The 21709-nt window shown below is 38.0% G+C and overlaps 1 protein-coding gene across 2 annotated transcripts in view; it reads right to left on the reverse strand.

Moving 5' to 3' along the window:
* AKAP6 (A-kinase anchoring protein 6) overlaps window positions 1-21709 on the reverse strand; it is a 465422-nt gene that overhangs the window by 345494 nt on the left and 98219 nt on the right. For both annotated transcript variants that reach the window (XM_012773426.3, XM_012773424.3), the window contains one exon: window positions 17979-18336. In XM_012773426.3, the coding sequence (XP_012628880.1) occupies window positions 17979-18302 (324 nt within the window). In that variant the 5' untranslated portion in view covers window positions 18303-18336. The remainder of the gene's footprint in view (window positions 1-17978; window positions 18337-21709) is intronic.

Below are 21709 nucleotides of genomic sequence, written 5' to 3' on the forward strand. Positions count from 1 at the left end.
TCACTTTTTAGTAAGAAAAAAATCCCAATTAGCCAAGCATGGTGGCATGTGCCTATAGTCCCAGCCACTCAGAAGGCTGAGTCAGGAGGTTCACATGAGCCCAGGAGTTTGAGGTTGCAGTGAGCTATGATCACACCACTATACTCTAGCCTGGGTGACAGAGCGAGACCCTGTCTCAAAAAAAAAGAAAAAAAAATCCCAACAAAAGATATTGAAGAAAGCAGCAAACTTTCAGTGTAAATCTCCTAATACATCTAAATCTATAATATTCTATTATGTGAAAATAATGTTCCACATGATAACTTCTAAAACTGCAATATCTTTAACCCTAAGAAAGCTTTAGGTATGCTCAGTACTATGTACTTGAAATTTGGAGAAGAAAGTGTACTAATACACAGTAAAAATTTTAAGTATGATGGAAAGTCAAATTTATTTTTTATTTCATTCTGTTAACTAAAAATTTCAAACAAAATATGCCCTGTCCCTTGCAGGCCTTGTTAATTAAGGCTATATTTTATTGCATTTTAATGACCAAAAGTAAATTATAGAAGAGCATATTATGATTGGTAATATATGTACTTGCCCAATACAAACACACACACACACACACACACATATCAGCTCATCCTAATATAGTCACAAAAGTAGCAAGCAGTGTTCAGACTGGGAAATAATCATAATTAGAACTACTAACATTTATGTAGCATCTGTGGGATTTCAAAATTCTTCTAAAGAATGATCTTACTTGATTTTTACAATAGCCTTTAGAGGTGAATATTTACAGCTAAGGAAATTACGGCTAAATCACTGAATTTCTTGGTGTCTGACTTCCAGTGGGTAGCAGAAACAGGAACAGAACCAGGCCTGCCATCTCCAAATCCTGAGGCTTTCAACTCTGCCTCACTCCTGGCACTGGCCAGCAGGGAAGGAGGAGGCAAAAGGGCAGCAATGACACAGCTGATTCTGGCTGATTTGAAGAACTCCCATTTCAGCCTTAAAGCTGGTTGATGCCAAAGAAGTATCAAGCTTTCATTGCTCCCAATGCGCTCCTGAAATCTCTGAGGCAGCTTGGACTAACTCAGCCATCATCAAGAAAGGGCCAGGACAACACAACATACCCTATAAATTCCAGAAGACGGCCACAGCCCAGTTTTAAGAACACCTTTAACTGTTTTAGCAGTTACAACATATGTGCTTGAAATCTAGTTTCTTCTACTTGAATTCTATTAGCAGTCCTCAAGCCATACGACTCAAATCAAGAACTGGCAGTTTATTGGCAAGATCTCTTTCTGAAGCCTGTCTCTTCCATCTCCCATTGATGGGACCAGAGCTTTCCTTTTCAACAAAAAACCTTTTCTAAGAAAGCCCCTGGTATTTATTCTTGGTGTGAATGTAAGCTAATGCATTACTTATCCCAATGACATTGATTTTTAATGCTTTATCTGTAATTACAGAAAGAAAGCCTCTGGGGAAGGTAAAGGAAATTTATGCTTTAAAGAGCAGACTAAGGAGTTGATTTTTCAAGGTGAAGATCTCTCCTGCAATCCCACCTTCTACCTAGGGACTGGGGGTTTCCCCAAAGCCCTTGACATTCAAGTATGTGAAGAAACCTAGCGCAAACAAAAATCCAGATGGCTCTTTTCTACTAAACACAAGACTGTGGAATCAAGTATGCATTTTTAATATCTATCTCTCTCTCTCAGAATCATCCATTATGAAATCAGGAAAAAGTGAACTGAAAAAGCAATATGATATAGTACACTATAGCTGTTAACTTGGAGTCCCCAGTGAATGAGTTTCAAAGAGTATCCTGAAATAGTATGCAAAATATTATAGACATATGTGTGCAATATCTTGAGAAGATGGTTTAGTGTTCATCAATCACATTCTCAAAGAAATTACTAATTTAAAAAAGGTTAACACAGAATGTAGGATTAGAAGACCTAGTTTTCACTCCTAGCTCTACTACTGTCTAGCTATATGACCTTAGGCAAGTCAATTAACCTCTCTGTGACTCAGGTCCCTTGCCAGAGGGCCAAGTATTATTGTAAAGATTAACTGGGATGATGCACGCACTTTGAGGAAAACAAAGATAAAGGCTAAGTAGCTGGTTAATATTATTACTAGAAGAGTAAAGGACTTCAGGTACTTTAAGAGGAAGAAAGAGTCCTCCTCACCAAGATGCAGAAAGAAGAGACTGGGGATCAAGGACACAAACTTGGCAGAATTGACACCAGGGACCAGTTTCATGGAAGACAGTTGTTCTATGGACGTAGGGTTGGCATAGTGGAGTGGGGGTGGGGATCACCTTTTTGGCTCCACCTCAGATCACCAGGCGTTGGATTCTCATAGGGAGCGTACAACCTGGATCCCTCACATGTGTAGTTTGCAGTGGGGTTTGTTCTCCTATTAGGGTCTGATGGGGTTTGTTCTCCTATTAGGGTCTCCCTCACAGATCTGATAGGGAGCAGGGCTCCAGGGAAGATGCCAGCGAGGGGGAACGGCTGTGGATGCAGATGGGGTTTCACTCACTCTCCCTTCTCTGCTTGCCTCCCGCTCTGGGGCCAGGTTCCATCCCAACCTAGGAGTTTGGGACTGCAGGCTTAGTGTATGCCTGGTTATCTTCATAAAGTGTTATGGCTAGAAGGTGCTCTTTAGTTCTGTTGCTTTACAAATGGAAGAAGCTGAGACACAGAAAAGGGAGGCATTGCCACATCATAAAATTAGTAACAAAACTTGGATGCCAGATTTTGGTTCAAGTCCAGGCAATTCAGAACAAAGAGAAGCTGCCATGAGGTATTGTTATCCAAGTACAAACAAAAATCTCTCAGCTCTGCCTGGTTTATAGATGTTTTTCCTCCTTGAAATAGGACCGTTGGTCCCAGGTATTATTAATCAAGATGTCACTGCATTTCATTTCTAGTCCTTCCCATTTGTTCTCCTTAGTACAGAGAAAGTAGTGTGCATGGTTAGATTTATGATTGATTTAAATATCTTAGTGTACCTGTTTTAACCTTTAATACCAAGACTCCCACAGTAGCAGCTATTAAGAGAGAATTCCATGAGTAAGCACATTCTCTCACTTGGATGGAGAATGGAAGTAAATGAATATTAAGCTGCCAACTGGTCCAAGATGGAGTTGGGATCACAGTTCCACTTTCTCTCAAATATTAATATGTCACACAATGAAAATTTTGAAGAATTGAATTCATAAAGGACTTTTATAGGGCTTTGAGATTTAATTTGGCTCAAACTTTGGGTTATATTAACTGGAGTCTGTTGTCTTTGAAGAAACTTAAGGCTCTTTAACACTCATTCTTATTACAAAAAATGTCAAATTTTGCTCTGAGTTAATTCAGGCAAAATTCTGTTTTTTCAGCCAAGCCCTAACCTCAAAGCTTCTATGAACAATAATACTAACTTTAAAATGCTTGTGAGTACACATTTTATTATTTCTCTGAAATATCCTTGGGAATTTATGGTTTCCCCAGCATGCTAATGCCACTTAGAAAGAGCAAAAAGAAAATTTTAAATGATATGTGAAGATCCAATCAATTCATTAACCAAAATAGTGTTTGCAATTTTATGTAAAGTAGTAGAAGAGCCTTCCCTTAAAAAGTTTTTAGACTTGTTTGAAGAAACTACAAAACAACATATGAAAAAAAATCAAATAAAAACGCCAGGTAGTAAACACTGATGGTAAATTATGAATCAAGATACTAGATGCTCATAGAGCAGTGTGTCTGAGCATACACCAAAGCTTTCCAGTAGAGAGAAGAGTGTTGCTAGGCATTATGTGACTAGTTTGAAGTCAGATGTGATGAGAATAATTGTAAGTGTAGAATTTATGCTGTGATGTCTAGCTGGGGTAGACATGATATAAGGAAAGAGAAATATAATCATCTTAAATAGTTTCAGTTTGGGATAAGAGTTTTTGGCTATCTTTGGCTAATAAATCTATAAAACATCAATAAAAGACCACAAACGAATAAAAAAGAATCAAGTTTGATGAGTGATAAAACATTTGCTTTTTAAAATAAAAGCAGAAACCTTAAAATTCTATTAAATAAATGCATAATCTTTATAAAGTTTTAATCTTTTAAGGTTCAATCAATTTGTTCTAGAAACCTGCAATGCATTTATGGAATTGCCTTTTAAAATATATAGTCGATTTTAGGATAACCACATTAAACAGGTATGAAATATTTATTCTTATATTTATGATCCTGTGACAAAAAAATATAATTGCTGTAGATGGGTAAGAGATGCTAATTATAACATTTCTGAAAACCTTAAACAATATCTAAATGGATGTCTGTCTTCTAGATCTGAGAAGATTCATCATTTCTAACAATATATTTTTACATATCTACAACTTAATTTATGAAATTTTCAAAAGAAATATTATTTTTAAAATATTGACACCTCAGGCTTATAACTAATAAGAAGAGATACATATACATGTAGAGCACAAAAAACAGAAAGAAGAAAAATGAAAGCATGAAATCACATGCATAAAAAATATCTTCTGTATTAATACATACAGAGTTTAGATTCTTTTTTATTTATCTAGCTCATTATTTATTGTAAAAGACATAATCCAACAGATATATATATATATATATATATATATATATATATATATATATATATATATATACTTAAGGGAGAACTACCAGAAGTAACACATTTGTACAGAATCCAGCAAATCAAGTCCACACAGGTATTTACCAATACTTTTTGCCATAATAAGGTAACTGTGTACCCACTTATACAAATCCTACATTTGTCTGTACAAAATATAGTACAGAAAAATTCAAATTAGCTAAAATAACCCATATCTTTGAATGCCTTCTTGAAGTAACCATTCTTTAATAAACTCAAGTTTTTTTAACCAATATGACTTACCTCTAAATATTCATTGATGTACTATTTTTGAAATTGCAAACAGAACTTTTGTGATGAGGATTTCTCCCCCAAGTCATATCCCTAAAGTGAAAAATGTCCAGGATGCCCTGTCCCAGGACAAACAAAATCAAAATAGGCACACACTAAGATTTACAGTGTAGATTGGGAACTAACTCTCCCTAAGGAAGATCTGCCAATTATTCACGCATCTAAGTCCATTAGTTTTCATTTGATCATTTCTTGTGTATTTAAAAAATGTAAAAGAATCACATGGCATAATACATTTAAGGTATATAGGCTAGTGTCTGGTATGTACTTAATTCCCTTACTTTCCTTTACTTGCACTGACTTTATGAAGTCACTTGAAAAACTGAAGAGGTTCAAACAAATCATGCAGAAGCCTTTGCTCCTAAAAAAGTGACTTTAAATCCCTGACTGTCTGGTTGGGAGGAAAGGGAGCATGAATGGAAAAAGCAAGATGTATCCAAAAACTCTCTGCTCAAAAGTCTCTCCTTCCATGGGTTATCGGCTTTGGCTGTGCAGTGAAATCACCTGGGGAGTTGTTAAAATACTGATGCTGAGTTCAAACCCAGATTCTGAGGTAGCTGGTCTAGAACAAGGCCAGAGCAATGAGTTTTTTAAAGTTTTCCAAGAGATTTTACCATATAGCCAAAGGTAAGAGCCAGGGTCTCTACACATCCCATACCTGGAAATCAATTGATTTGTTAATGTTTCTCGTTAAAGATGTTCATTTCTTGTTCCACCCACTTCCATGTTGGGATACTAGTAATTCACACCTGAGTACCATTTCACTTTAGATCAAATGCTTCCCTTCTTTTGAGATTTAAAATTTTGAAGAGGAAAGAGTGGGCAAGGTAGCAGGAAACAACAAAAAGAAGGAAATAAGTTCTCACCCTATTCAGGGTATGACACCCACTACTCAAACAGACCCCAGGACTTTATTTACATCCCTACTTCAAATTACTCACATTCTTGCTTGTGATGAATAAAAATACACACAGGTTGGATCCTCTTATTAATTAAAAAAAAATGAGCTCCCCCACCCTTGTACCATTCATCTTAACTGTCTAGTACAAGAAAACCAGAACTATTTTATTTTTGGTAAGAGATGGGATCTTGCTGTGTTGCCCAGGCTGGAATACAGGGACTATTCCAAGGTGTGATCTCACTACTGATATGCACAGAGAGTTCTGACCTGCTCTATTTCCAACCTGGACCAGTTCACCTCTCCTTAGGCAATTTGGTGTCTGCCTCTCTGGGGAGGCCACCATATTGATGCTGAACTTAGTGTGGACACCCAATCCACATAGTGCACTACAGTCCAGAATTACTGAGCTCAAATGACTCTGCCACTTCAGCCTCCTGAGTAGCTGAGACTACAGGCTCTTGTCACCATGCCTGGCATTACCTTATACTTGATAATGACTTAAATTTCTCATACCTGTAGAGGGGTATGAGGCCAATGCACTGAAGTAGAAAGAATGTTAGACTTGAGGCTCAAAAAGCAGGATGTGATGTCTAAGCTGATCACTTACTAACCTTTAAGACTCAATTTCCTCATCTCTAACATTGGGTTGTTGTGAGGATTAAATAAGATACTGTAAGTGAAACTCCTGGTATATATTAGGCACTCTATGAATGCTACTGAACTGAAAACTCTCTAGACAAGGAAAGGGTTAACTTATATTGTTTCTCTGGTGATTGCTCCTATAAACATCTAATCCCCTGAAACTACAAAAACAAATGGCTGTTGTTCAGTGATAGCTCATAGTATCTTATTAAACAAACATTTTTAAGTAACAATCCCCAATAACACTTCTTTCATCAAAATAATGCTTGTTTCTTCAGATTTTTCTCACTGGACTCATTTTCAAATCCTTTTATGATATTTATCACTTTTCTCTAAACTCTGTTTTCATCGTTTCTTTCAAATTGTGAAGTCTGTGATAATCCCCATTTTCCATGCTACTTTTGCTAATTAAAGACTACACAGCTTTAATCTGGTAGACTTGTTGAGCCATCTTGACAATTAATGCTTCCATTCTGAACTCTAAATACATTAATGCATATGCATTCCTGAATACTCAAAGATCTTCCACAATAGTATGTCAAAAACCACCAACATTAATTTTTCCAGGTTTCCTTTCCCATGTCTTAACCAAAGCATTCATATGTAGTACAAAAGAGGTGCTAGGTCTGAGACTTAGATCATATACCAAAATCATGATGAAAATGCATTAATCATTCAACAATCAAAAAGTATTTATTTAGCATTTAGCCTGTTTTCCAACATTGGAAAGTATGGGGGGAATAATTACTCAGTAATTATTTGAGACATTTTTTCCTTATAATTGGGTCTTCTAAATATCTAAAATTAGCCTTTCAAATATCAAACATTCTTTTTTCCAACTGTTTTTATTAGTGAATGATGCCAAATATTCTTACACAATCTAGGCACTAATTATAGGAAAAACTTTGCTACTATTAAGCACCATTATGAAACCATACTCCCAAGACACTTGTCTACTAATATCCAGCTTCCCTAAAAAGACACATTGTCAGTTGATTGAGCTGCTACAACAAAACACTTTAGCCTGGGTGTTTTATAAATAATAGAAATTTATTTCTCATAATTCTTGAGGCTGGGAAATCCAGGCTCAAGACACCAGCAGACTTGCTGTCTGGGGCAGGCTCGCTCTCTACATCTAAGGTGGCACCTTGCTGCTGCCTTAGCTCCCTCACATCTTTGTAGTGAGGTCACAAATCTCATTCATGAGAGTAGAGCCCTCTTACTCAGCTCCAAAGGGCCCCTCTTAACACTATCACATTGGTGATTAAGTTTCAACATATGAATTTTGAGGAGACACATCAAGACCATAGCACATATCAACCAAAAAAGAAAAAAAGAGATTACAGTCATACATTTGGGCTCTGAGAAAATAAAAATTTTTCACATCCTCATACCCACCAACAGATAAATCACCTTCATCTTCCAGTTTCCTGAGATTTGGCATATGTCTTTGGGGTTGCCAATTTAATGGGTATTTCATGTAAGTTATATTCCCATATAAGAACAAAAAAGAAAATGTTGTACACAATAGCACCAGATTACATTCACTTATGTGATATGTTCCAAAATTAAAGTATATCTTAAAGATACTGAGGAAAGTTGAGAATGGTCTACAGCATTAAGTACCAAACTACTCTGGCCTTTACTCTGAGAAAGACATAAATTTTACCAACATGACCAAGCACATATGTATCTATATAATTAAAACCAAGTTATACAACATAGCACTTATCCTTACTTTGTGTAATTCTTTTCCACTCGTTGTTTTAGCTCTTTAATTCACTAAATTGATTTCATAACCCACTAAATGGTTTGAGACCTGCTTCTAGAAAAATAATGGTCTACAGGAAAGAAAGGAAAGGAAAATACTCTTCCCAGAAAAGATATTTTGCCTTCAACCTTAAACTGATGCGTTGGAAACCACTCAAAGATGGTATAATTTTAATGCTTCAGGCTTTAACATACAGTCAAGCTAACATTAAGATCAGAATTCTCCAAGCCCCCAACTATTGATGTCAGAAGTTTAGTTCCACTGAGAGTTCCCTTTATTCACAAGAATTTCTGTGAATCCAAGGGTATGCTTTATATATGCCCTAGAATCAACCCTGGCTGTTGCTCACTGCCATGGCCGTCAGATCCTGGACTGTTATACCCATAGCTGTCATCTTGGTGCCACCAATGCCATCTCAGACAGAGCTCACTATTTAGGCTCCGACAGTGAGAGAAAGAGAACAATCTTTCCCTCTGTACCTGCCAAACAAGAGGAAAGTCAGTTTCAGCCAATCAGGAGGTCCTCAAAGTCACATCACAGCCTTTTCCTCTCCCTAGTTATCCACACTGCTTTGGTACCTGCTCAGGATGGGTTTCAGGGCTGGTAACATAGTGTACCACAACCCTTCACTCTCCTTTCTCTCCTCACACTGTATCAGACTCCTTGCCCCATGATGACCATGAATCCTCTAATAAGAGCCAAATTTTCCCTGGACTCCCATCATCTTCAGTCCATTAGGCACATCTGATGTGCCAAATCCCAGAAGTGGAGAAGATTCCACTCTTTTTCCAAGTAGGCCCTCACGACTCCCTGTGATAAGTCACTGGATATCTGCATTAACTTCAGATGTCAGGCACATTTCAGTCTGGGTACAGCCCAGTCAGAACACCTTGTAAACAAAGTCTCTGTTGAATGCTTTAACTTTGAGAAGCAGGCTTAAATCAAAGATACAGACACATATGTCATGTGGAGGTGATTTAGAGTAGAAATCTATCAAAAGTAGGTTTTTGGAAGGCCGATTCCAGCTAAGTCACTTCAAGACTTCTTTTTATTATCCAGCCATGTCATTTAACCTATGTTAGCTAGTCTAAGCCTTACTTCTTTCCTTCTATCATGTTTCCAGGAGTACAAATAATATTCTCCTCAAAAAGACTGTTAATCAGGAAGCAGATATGCCTACTTTGCCTGTTTAGCACCCCAATATAATACATTCATCCAGACCAGAGGTCTCAGTTACAGTCAAAACCTTTTAAGGCTTTTGGTCTGGTTTTCCTTGCACAGCACAGCTTCTGAATCCAAAGAGGGCGGGCCAGAGTTTCTAAAAATGGCTCAGCTGGTTTCTAAGACTTCTTACTAAAGAATATCTGGAAGCTAAGAAGCAAAATTTGTAGATTGCATTTCAGCTGAAAATATAATGGAAAAAAGTACTCAGTATATTTCATTGTTCCCATTTTTTAATCTTTGTTTTTATTCACTCTCAAGAACAATCACTCTACCATGAGAACTTTGTAACAGTGGTTTACAGTTCACTTTGGAGGTAACAGTAAAATTTCCCCTAAGAACTTGGAAATAAAGAAGAGTGGTCTCCGAGAAATAAACTTTAAGATCAACACAATGACCAAAAGATAAACAAAGCTACCTTTAAAGAAAAAGAGTGGCTCTGGGTCTAGAAGACCTGAGAGCACATATTAACCAAAATTAGGACCAAAGAAGGAATCATACAGAAAGGGCGGTGTGAAGGGGGCCAAGCACGGCCACCTACAGAAAGAAGAACAGACTCCTAGGCAGACTCTCCAGGCAAGATCTCCAGGACTTATGAACCACTCACAGATTCTCCCTAATGGGAGAGCAATGCCCAAAATATACTAAGGCCTTGATTCATCCACTGCTTTTCCCCTAATTCAGTCCTCACTGAGAAGTCTTCATTGTCTGACTTGCTGTGCAAGCCTGTCTACGAGGAGAGAAGGCAGATGTGAAATGAGTCCCCACTAAGTGCCTGGCCCTGTCCTAGGCAACAGAGATACAGTGGAGAATTAGACATTTGAAGTCCTTGGGGAAAACACAAACAATTAAAAAAAAATCAATAGATACACAGAAATCAGAGGCATTCATATACGCCAACAACAATCTAATTGAGAACCAAATCAAAGACTCAATTCCCTTCACAATAGCAACAAAGAAATTAAAGTACCTAGGAATATATTTAACCAAAGAGGTAAAAGACCTCTACAGGGAGAACTATGAAACACTGAGGAAGGAAATAGCAGAGGATGTAAACAGATGGAAATCCATACCATGCTCGTGGATCGGCAGACTCAATATCATCAAAATGTCTATACTACCCAAACTGATCTACAGATTCAATGCAATACCTATTAAAATCCCATCAGCATTCCTCACAGATATAGAAAAAATAATTTTACGCTTCGTATGGAACCAAAGAAGACCCCGAATATCAAGAGCAATTCTAGGCAACAAAAACAAAATGGGAGGCATTAATATGCCAGATATCAAACTATACTACAAAGCTGTAGTAATTAAAACAATATGGTATTGGCACAAAAACAGGAATATTGACCAGTGGAACAGATGTGAGAATCCTGATATAAAACCATCCTCATATAGCCATCTCATCTTTGACAAAGCAGACAAAAACATACGCTGGGGAAAAGAATCCCTCTTCAATAAATGGTGCTGGGAAAACTGGATAGCCACCTGTAGAAGGCTAAAACAGGACCCACACCTTTCACCTCTCACAAAAACCAACTCACGCTGGGTAACAGACTTAAACCTAAGATATGAAACTATTAGAACTCTAGAGGAAAAAGTTGGAAACACTCTCCTAGACATCGGCCTGGGCAAAGAGTTTATGAAGAAGTCCCCAAAGGCAATCACAGCAGCAACAAAAATAAATAAATGGGACATGATCAAGCTACAAAGCTTCTGCACAGCCAAAGAAATAGTCATGAAAGTAAACAGACAACCTACAGAATGGGAGAAAATTTTTGCATCCTATGCATCCGATAAGGGACTGATAACTAGAATATACTTAGAACTCACGAAAATTAGGAAGAAAAAATCAAATAACCCCATTAAAAAGTGGGCAAAAGACTTGAACAGAAATTTTTCTAAAGAAGACAGAAGAATGGCCAACAAACATATGAAGAAATGCTCAACATCTCTAATCATCAGGGAAATGCAAATCAAAACCACAATGAGATATCACTTAACCCCAGTGAGAATGGCCTTTATCAAAAAATCTCCAAACAATAAATGCTGGCGTGGTTGCGGAGAGAGAGGAACACTCCTACACTGCCGGTGGGACTGCAAACTAGTTCAACCTCTGTGGAAAGCAATATGGAGATACCTTAAAGCGATACAACTGAATCTACCATTTGATCCAGCAATCCCATTGCTGGGCATCTACCCAAATGATCCAGTGACACTCTACAAAAAAGACACCTGCACTCGAATGTTTATAGCAGCACAATTCATAATTGCAAGGCTGTGGAAACAGCCCAAGTGCCCATCAATCCAAGAATGGATTAATAAAATGTGGTATATGTATACCATGGAGTACTATTCAGCTCTAAGAAACAATGGTGATATAGCACATCTTATATTTTCCTGGTTAGAGCTGGAACCCATACTACTAAGTGAAGTATCCCAAGAATGGAAAAACAAGCACCAGATATATTCTCCAGAAAACTGGTATTAACTGACTAGCACCTAAGTGGACACATAGGTACTACAGTAATAGGGTATTGGGCAGGTGGGAGGGGGGAGGGGGGAGGGGGGTGGGTATATACATACATAATGAGTGAGATGTGCACCATCTGGGGGATGGTCATGATGGAGACTCAGACTTTTGGGGGGAGGGGGGAAATGGGCATTTATTGAAACCTTAAAATCTGTACCCCCATAATATGCCAAAATAAAAAAAAAATCAATAGAATAATTTCAGCTAGTGATAAGAGCCATCAAAAAAATAATAAAGCTGGATAATAGACTAGATAATGGCTAAGTAGTGGGTGTTTTAAGAATAGGGACCAGGAATGCTTGTTTGAGAAAGTGACATTTAACATAAGATCAGAGATAGAGCCTACCTATACTGAGCATATTCCAAATGCATATTTCAACTACATTTTTTGTGTGTTTTTTTTTCCTTTTATTTCACCATATTATGGAGGTACAAATATTGTTAGGGTTACAAATATTGCCCCTGCCCCTCCTCCCTCCCCCCGATGTGTCCAATCCCCTGGTGGTGTGCATCACACACGTTATGGAAGCATACTCCCCTTTCCTCCTCCCCACTCCCGCCTGCCCACCACCTGATAAAAAGTTTTGTTTGTTTGTTTTGACATTTTGGTTACATTGTATATCTTTGCCTTTCCCTAAGAAGGGTTAGAGTTATGCCTTTCCCCTCCAAAATGCTTGCCACATCCCTAATATTGGGTCCCCCCTCCCCCCGCCCTGAATCCCTGGTGAGCATTGCCACCATTTGAAAACCATAGTTTTAATCAGTCAGTACCAATTTGATGGCGAGTATATGTAGAGCCCATTTTCCATGTCTTGTGTTGCCTCACTTTGGATAACGGGCTTAAGCTTAATCCAGGATGGCACAAACGGTGCTAGCTCACAGTCATTTCTTAGGATTGAGTAATATTCCATTGTGAGCATATGCCACATTTTAATTATCCACTCATGAATTAATGGGCACTTGGGTTGTTTCCATGACCGTGCAATAGTGAATTGTGCTGCCATAAACATTCGGGTGCAGATGTCTTTATAATAGAATGTCTTATGCTCTTTTGGGTAGATGCCCAACAATGCTATTGCAGGGTCGAATGGTATTTCTATTTCTAGCTGTTTGAGGTATCTCCAAATTCTTTTCCACAAAGGTTGCACTAATTTGCAGTCCCACCAGCAGTGTAGGAGTGTTCCTGTCTCTCCACATCCTTGCCAGGATTTGCTGTTTTAGGATTTCTTGATATAGGCCATTCTTATTGGGGTTAGGTGGTATCTCACTGTGATTTTGATTTGCATTTCTCTAATAATTAGAGAAGTTGAGCATTTCTTTATATGTTTGCATGCCATTATTCTGTCTTCAACTACATTTTTTAAAAAGCTATACATTGACACAATGGTAGAGAAGACTTAGAGTATGCACTGTGAAATGGAGTGTGAGGTGTGTGAACAAATTAGGTAAAGGGCAGCTTCTATTTTTGTGCTTGCCCTTCACCACACACAGCACACCCCTACTTCCTCACTCCCAACCCCTTCCCAACCCTTTCCCGAGCTTGCACCTCCAGATGCTAGAACATGCCCGTGCCTCTGGCTGACAGTTTGATGAGGATCCAAAATCTACCATGTAACAATAGAGAAAGAGAGTTTCTAGGAGGAGGGAACCGGAAGAGCTGTGAGACAAGAACTACCCTAATATTTTTTTGGAACTTCCAATGTACCTGGAGGTTTATGAATAAAGGAAAAAGTAACAGGAGCCAGGGCTAGAGAAACAGGCAAGAGCGGAGTCACAGGAAAACATTTGCGTTTTATTTTAAGAACAATAAGAAGCAAGGGAGTGACATGACCTAATTTACATTTTTAAAAGATCCCATTTGCTACTGTGTGGAGAATAAACTATAAGGGTGATAAAGGTAAAAGTAGAGTGAGAAGATTAGTTAGGAGGCCCTAAAAGTATCGTAGGCAAGCAGTAATGTGACTTGAGTAGGGTGGCAACAGTAGTGTTCGGGAGAAATGAATGACTTTAGAGTATATTTTGGAAATGACTTCCTAGGACTTGTTGGTAAACATACATGTGGGGTAGAGAGTCATACTTTGGCTTGGCAGAGTGGTACCTTTTATTGAAGACTGGGGGAGATTAAGAGCTCTTTAATGGGCTTGAGATGCCCACTAGAGTTACAAGTGGAGATATAAATTAGGCAGCTGGGGCTCCTTAAAAACACTGAGATGAATACATAAATTTGAAAATTATCCACACCTAGATAGTCATTAAAGCAATGGGCATTCCTATCCCTGTGATGACTATTTTTCACCGTAAATGAATAAATTAGGTAGCTCATCAAGGGAGTGGGAGCCAAGCTGAGACGTCCTATAGCAGATGGCTGTCCTTGCCCAGGTGGGGCCTGTTCCTCTGCTTTGCCACAGGCCTCAACTGAGAGCTGCTTCTACAAGGTTGTTTTGTTGTGTTTCCACATGTAAAACATCGTGCCCAAGTTCCCCTTTATTCTTATGGATTGAAGGAAATCAGAAATATTTTATCCCAAAATATGGCATTTTGACATGCTGGACTGACTGAAGAAGCCTCAAGATCTCTCTGACCTTCCCACCTGTCCCCACCATTGGCATTCCCAAAAAAGTTAAAGTTTCTTCATCTTCCTAAGACCCAGAACCAGCTAGGAGAATAATTGTTCTTTTCTTCCCCTCCCTGTAAGACCAGGAATGTTTCTATACCTGAACAAACTCTTTAAGATAAGGTCCTGGCTCGCAAACTCATTCAAATTCCAAAAAGAACTATCTACCAGTTAATCTTTGTTCCCATCCATTCATTCTCCCTAGCAATCCTTCATTGCCACTCAACGAAATTCCTCATGTCTCCCCTCCCATAACCCATTTTACCAGAAAGACATATAAGCTTCTGAACCCCACTGGGGAGTTGAATCTCCATTCTGAGGGTTCCTGTGTATACATGTTAAAATAAATTTGTATCATTTTCCTCCTATTAATGAATCTGCCTCATGTCAGTGATTTTTCAGCAAAACTTTATAGGAACAGAGGACTTTGCTCCCTACAATTTGGCAAATCTTTGGGTGGGGCAGAGGCCTTTGTTCCCTATAGGATCAATGTGAAAATCTGAAAAAGTCGTGTGTATTTAAAATATTTTTGAGAAATGCATGAAAGTGTTTGTTTGGTTGAATAAAGAAATATTACAAAAATAAATGAGAAACTTGGCAAAGCAGATTAAGAGACAAACTAAACCCTTGTGTAGACTGTTTTACATGCTACATGCAATGACCAGAGCTCCTTCTCCGCTTTGAGTTGTATGTGGAAGGACTCTATTTTTACAGAATATTTGAGAATATTACAGAAAATGTTGATCAAGTAACTTAATGAAATTAGCACCAAAAAAAGTCATGATAGAAATCCTAAAATTAAATGAACATAAGATAATTTCAATTAATCCCTTTTAACAGTCAGTGATTGAGTAACTACTATGCGATTACTGAGTTGGCTTCATGCCCACCTGAGCCTCCTTTCTCAGCAGAGGAGATGGACCATATTGTTTGGTAGATAGTGGGGTCTCTGGTTCTCCTCACTGGGGGGAAAGCACCTTGCTTTAGATAACCACCAAGGCAGGAGGGAGGAGGAGCGTACTACCAATCAGAACTCAGCATGCTAACCACAAAAGGGGATTCCCTCAAATGGAATTCCCAGAAAGCCAAGTAGCACAGCTGTGGTAGTGTCTGGAAAGTGACCAAAAGTAACCTCAGGCCAATTACCATGTTATTAGCATAAATCTACACTGTGGTTTGGCCCCCCACCCCAGTGGGCTTTCAGAGAAGCTCAAAGGAAATTTGCATGTATGACAAGACTCAGGTTATATAAGTAACAGCTGTCTATCGAGGTGACACATAAGCCATGCCTACCTAGGAGGGTCCAACCCAAACAATATATTAATAATATAAAACTCTAGTTAACAGTCAGGGTCTCCTGTAGCAACAGGGGCCCCTTCGCTGTCTATGGAGAATGTATCTTGCTTTTGCTCAATAAACTTTGCCTCTTGATTGCTTAGATACTTGTGTGTCTCGTCATTCTTCAGTAAGAGCACACCAAGAACCGAGGGCAGACTGACAAACCTGACAATACTAAGGGATAGAATTGATGGAGGCAGATGTGAGATGCCTTTGGACCAATGTGATAACTTGATAGGCATTTCCAATGAGAAGAAGACAAGTCACTCTAGAGGTGATTTCTCAAACACTAAATATAATCCTATGGTAACTGCATAAAAACTTTATCTTTCTATTTGGTATTAAAATTTAAATTTTCATTTCCACATTATTGATAAAATTAAATGAAGTCAATTGATCCATTAATGTTTTCAAGAACCCTTAACATTTTTGGGGGGGTCTCCTAAAGATATTTCCATTTTGCCCCATTCTTCCTCATAATTTACCATCTTTTCTCCTTTTCTGTGTAAATCTGAAAGATTCTAGAGAGCAGTAGTGGACTTTCTTTACAAACTTAACCCTGTATGTACTCATGGGAGTCACATATAAGTGTAGCATTGGAGGGGACAGAGAAGGGGAGGGAGCAATGTAGAGCCTCCTAATTTCTGTTTTACTCTAACCCCATGGAGTTTGAGAATGTCTCCTCTGATTAAACGAACCACACACATTTCAGGGACTGAGTCACATCACTCCCAGCCGCCGTAGCAGGAAGCTGACTGGAGTTTACATTCTGTTGAAGCTGATGCCTAGCCATCTGTCTCCATTACACTTTTGTACTTTTTTTCCCAAGAACCTATAGAAAGGAAACACCAGGCCTGCTCAAGCTGGGAGAAACCCAGCCACCTTTCAGATTCTGGCTCTTTTGTTCTCTTTCCTCCCTCCTTGCTCCTTGCTCACTTGAACACTTTCTCTAATGTGGCAGCTGAGTCCAGGATACATTGAACCAGCCCGAGAAGGCTTAGCCAGATTTGCTCTAGGATTTGGGACATGCGCTTTCTTTTAACTGTCGATCTTTTCTTCTCACACTGATGGCTACAGCCTGTGAGCTATTTAAGTGTTAAGATCTAAGAATCTGTTTGGTCATTTGTTTCATATCATTTAGGATGAACCAGATTAGATGAAGGAATTTTTCTTAGGATCCTTTCTAATTGACTAGAAATTTACACTGGGGTTTGTGATCATTGCCCTCATTGGTTATAAACCTGCCTTGCTTTTCTGGTCATTGACCTGAGCATGCATTCCACGCAAGGACCTAGGAGAAACGGGTGGCTATGGAACAGCAAGATTCATGGTATTCTGAGGTACCCAGGCCAAAAACTACTAATAGTACTCTCTACTAGCACCTCCATTTCATTATTGCCAACAGTCAGGCTTTTTAAGGGCTCTAGAAGCCACAGACATTTTTTAAATGTCTTAACTATAGATGAGTTGTTATAAAAATCATCTTTGTTCTACATGATGCATTATACCTGGATGAAAGGATGCATTCTAAAAGGAGAATCCTGCCCTTTCCCACCATGCCAGAATCCACTGTTTGCCACAAAAGCAGCATCAGCTTCAACAGAAGATAATAATCATATACACATACTCACAATCACAGCTCAGTTTGATATTTTACATATGAGAGTCTTTTATTAAACCCTTTGTAATAGTCTTAAAAATACTTTTATTCTTTGTAACTGATTTCTATGACACGGCACAAAAATGCAGTGTCTCCCTTTCCCCACTTCACTGCACTATCCTCAAAGGCCAGTTTTATTCTAGATAATCAGCACATGAAGTAAAATCAGAAAAGAATTAATTCTGTCCACATTTGCCTACAAGGACAATGGTTTCAAACCTGTTACTCTGTTTTTCTTCCTGGACATTTCCTCAGTGGGAATTACAGAACTTAGGCTCCAGGTACCATAGTCTTTTGAAAAACTTCTGTCCTGAGAGGACCAGAGACCGACCTTACCTTTAGTTGAACTAGATGTACATCCACATGCTTGCTGTCCGAGTCCTGCTGGACTGAATAGGTTAGGTCCCGGACCCTCTCTGAGGTCATCCGGAGCCAGGTCTCAATTTCAGGTAAGTGGAGGACAATCTTCCAGTCAGCCCCTGTGTGGAGTGGAGGTGGCTTTTCGTACTGCTGGTCAGGGTCTGTGTCCTTCATTGCCTCTTCTCCATCACCCTGCTCCACAGTGGGTGTCACATTGATGGCCATGGGGGAAGCATCAGTAGCCATGGGATCCAGGTCCTGTGACCTCAGCGGGGAAAGTGTCACGCTCATGGTTAACATGAAAAAGTCTAAACCTTACTTCTTTCCAAAACAGCTAAAAGGCAAAAGGAAAGAAGAAAGCAAGAGTCAGTCAAGATTGCCAAATAAAGAAATGATGCTTCACAGAAGAAACAGGATTTCTAAATTAAGCCAGATTTCTAAATTAAGAAACCATAGCTCATAATAAAAACAGAAAGAGGTATTTTGATTTTCCACATGGTAGCCCCAAAAGCCAGCATATAATAGGAACAAAAAACCATAGTGGTATTGCCTACCTTAATATCCATTCTTCCCTCATTCTTTAGTAACAAAATCCTGATTGTTAGCTGTGCATATTCATGCCCAGAATTTAAAACTACACTCCTTATCTCCTTTTCAGCTAGGTGTGACCATATGGCTAATATCTGCCCAATGATATGTAAGTGGAATTGCTGTATAGAAATTCTGGAAGGGCTGCTTAAAGGGAGCTGAGTCAATTAGGAAGGGCCCCTTTCTGCCCTTATACTTTTCCCCTTGTTCCAGCCTATAACATGGACTTGATGGCTGGAGCTCCAGCTGCCAACTCAGACCCAGAGATGCTTCTGCATATGCTGGGTAGAGGATGGTGGAGCATGAGGATAGGAACATGAATCCCACATGAATAACAAGGAGCTGCTATATCAGTCCTGACTGCTGACCTAGACTTCTTTATGTCAGAGAAAAACAAATTTCTATCTTTTTAAGCCATGATTATTTTGGGCTTTCCTATTATAAGCATCCAAACATTGTTTTGACTATAACCAATATACTCAATACATGGGACAGGTTGAGAGAGAAGATGTTCTAACTAATAAAAACATTGTGCTGAATTCAGGAAATGTTGTTCCTTTCTATGATTTGTTAGGTACATAAATAACCTGTGGCAATTCTAAATCTTTACTTTCCTGAAAAGTATAAATCATGGATTATATTGAATAGATCTAATTAACTCTCAACCTAAATTACATTAATTTATTTATATTGAATTTTTTAGAGCTTCTGAAATTTCAAGAGTAATAAATTGCTCTGAAATACATAACAGTAAAATGTTAATCAAATATGTTTAAAATAACATGTGTAATTCATAATAAAATAAGGTTGCTTCTTAAGATAAAGTTAATCAGTTTAATGATCCAGCTATTAAATTTATCTTTCTTCTGAAATCAGTCTAGTATAAAATAACAACTTTTAGCTTCTTGTACTTTAAACATTTTAAATAGAAATTATTATTTTTATTCTTAAGAGCAGCTTCTTCTATTCAAGGCAATGGATTTCTTTTTCTTTCATACGTTTTTCTGGCTCTACACATTCAAGTGAGTTTGTAGCTTCATTCCTCCAAAGACAAAGGTGGCTGATCAAATGATCAGAATTTATGTGATTATAGCTCATATCTTTAGCAACACATATTCATTTAGAAACAAAAACAAAATTATTTTTTCCTACAAAAATAGGGAAGAAAAATTTTAAAAGCTCCCAGTTTGACTAGGAACATGTAACTTCCCATACAGGAATGGGCCCTGGGAATAAAAAGACTTGCTGAATTGACAATAGCCTTAAGACTAAGTTACTCCTATAACATTATTTCAGATTCCTTCCAAGGATATATATATAATCTTCCAAGATTATATTTCAGTATAATCTTCTTCCCTAATATCTGAGGCATCTAACTTTTAATTAAATGGTGATAATGTTTACAGTTGAATTTTTGAAAACAAAGTTATTTGCAAAAAGCAAAATGTATGTCATAAAGCAGATTTATCACTTTGATATCTGCCTTACAGAATGGCTTTAGGCTCAATTCAAAAGCTTTTTCTGCCTGATTGCAAGAGGAAGAAATCCACACCCCACATTTTTAACCATTCTTGCATTCAGTTTTAAAAATAGCAATAATACTAGACCTGGCTATTAAAAAAAACAATTATAAGATAACAAAATTTCACTGGGAGGGATAAAACCTTAGGAAGAGTGAGCTGGCATATCACTTCTTCATGTACCATATACCTCAGCCTCAGACAGGCTCTGATTCTGATTTCCTAGAACACTTTTAAATTATTAATTGGTTCACTGACCTCTGGGGGATCAATTTAGAATCACAATCCTAGAGACAGAATCTGATACACAAAGGTTAATAAAGGTGTCTTGTTCAAGGACGTAGAACTGGTTATAAATGAAGAAAACACTGTTGTCACAGTAGTTCCCTATTCTAAGAAACCAGATTCATCCAACCCAGAAAATTAAATGCTAGAGCAATGTACAATTGACTGTTTCACCTATACTCACTCACATCCGTTTGCCCCCAGAACCCTGCCCAAGAAAGAGCCCTGCAAAACTGAGAATCAATGCTTAGGCACTGTATTTTCTCTGAAATTCCTAAATCAAGGCAGAGCCTTCTCTGGAATATACATCCTACTATAAACTAAAAAACACACCAAAGAATTAGCTCAATGCAATTTATGCCCCAACCTATAGCATTTCCATATATCCCATCAGGCTATGCATCAAGTAAGCAAAATGAAGTTTTATATGATTTGGGACAAAATGCTTCACATTTCTGGGATTCAGTTTCCTCATCTGTAAAATGACAAAATTAAACTAGATGAACAGTAAGAACTCATCTGGCCCTAAGAATCTGTGATTGCCTAGAGTTGTTTCTCCAGAGATTTCAAAGCTTTCAGAAGCTTCCTGCCTATATTGAGAGCTGAGCAGCTACTAAATTATGGCCCTCCATTTTACCAGAGTACAAAAGCAGTAGCAATAGATTTTTCCTACTTAATGGAAAGAAAGAAATTGTTAGCATGAAAAAAATCATTTTGTAAATCATTATTTACACATTATATGTTGCTAACTCTTCCCAGAGGAACGAATATGGGAGATTCTCTCCTCTAGGAGTTTGCCATTTAAAACTGAAAACACAGATGTGGTTATATATGTAGAGACAAACAGAATAAAATAAAAAACATTAACAAAAAGTGTAGCTGGATAGGACAGGGTATACATCACACATGAGTAAAGGGCAAGGAAACTTCACATTCAAGCTGACTAAGCAAAATTTTCCTGCACCTATAAAATTTCAACCTGGAGGTGATTTTTCCACATTTAACTGATCAGACTGTATACAAGAGAATTTGTATAACCCAGAGAAGTAACTTCTGTTACTTTCCCTCACATATACCTTTGCCACTGGGAAAGGAATACCATATGTGTCATCATAGTATAGCAACTTGGGAAATGGCATAAAATGACTTAATTACCCATTTTCAAGGAAAGCAATTACTATAAACATTTAATTTTCAATTCTAGTACTTCACATTTAAATGTAGCACTCATGGATGACTATACTCTTTTTCTGATTTTCACAAAATCACATCTAATTTAAAAGATAAACAAATATATAATTCGAAGGAAAAAAT

This window comes from Microcebus murinus, chromosome 6 (genome assembly GCF_040939455.1).
Source record: "Microcebus murinus isolate Inina chromosome 6, M.murinus_Inina_mat1.0, whole genome shotgun sequence".
Classification (NCBI taxonomy): Eukaryota; Metazoa; Chordata; class Mammalia; order Primates; family Cheirogaleidae; genus Microcebus; species Microcebus murinus.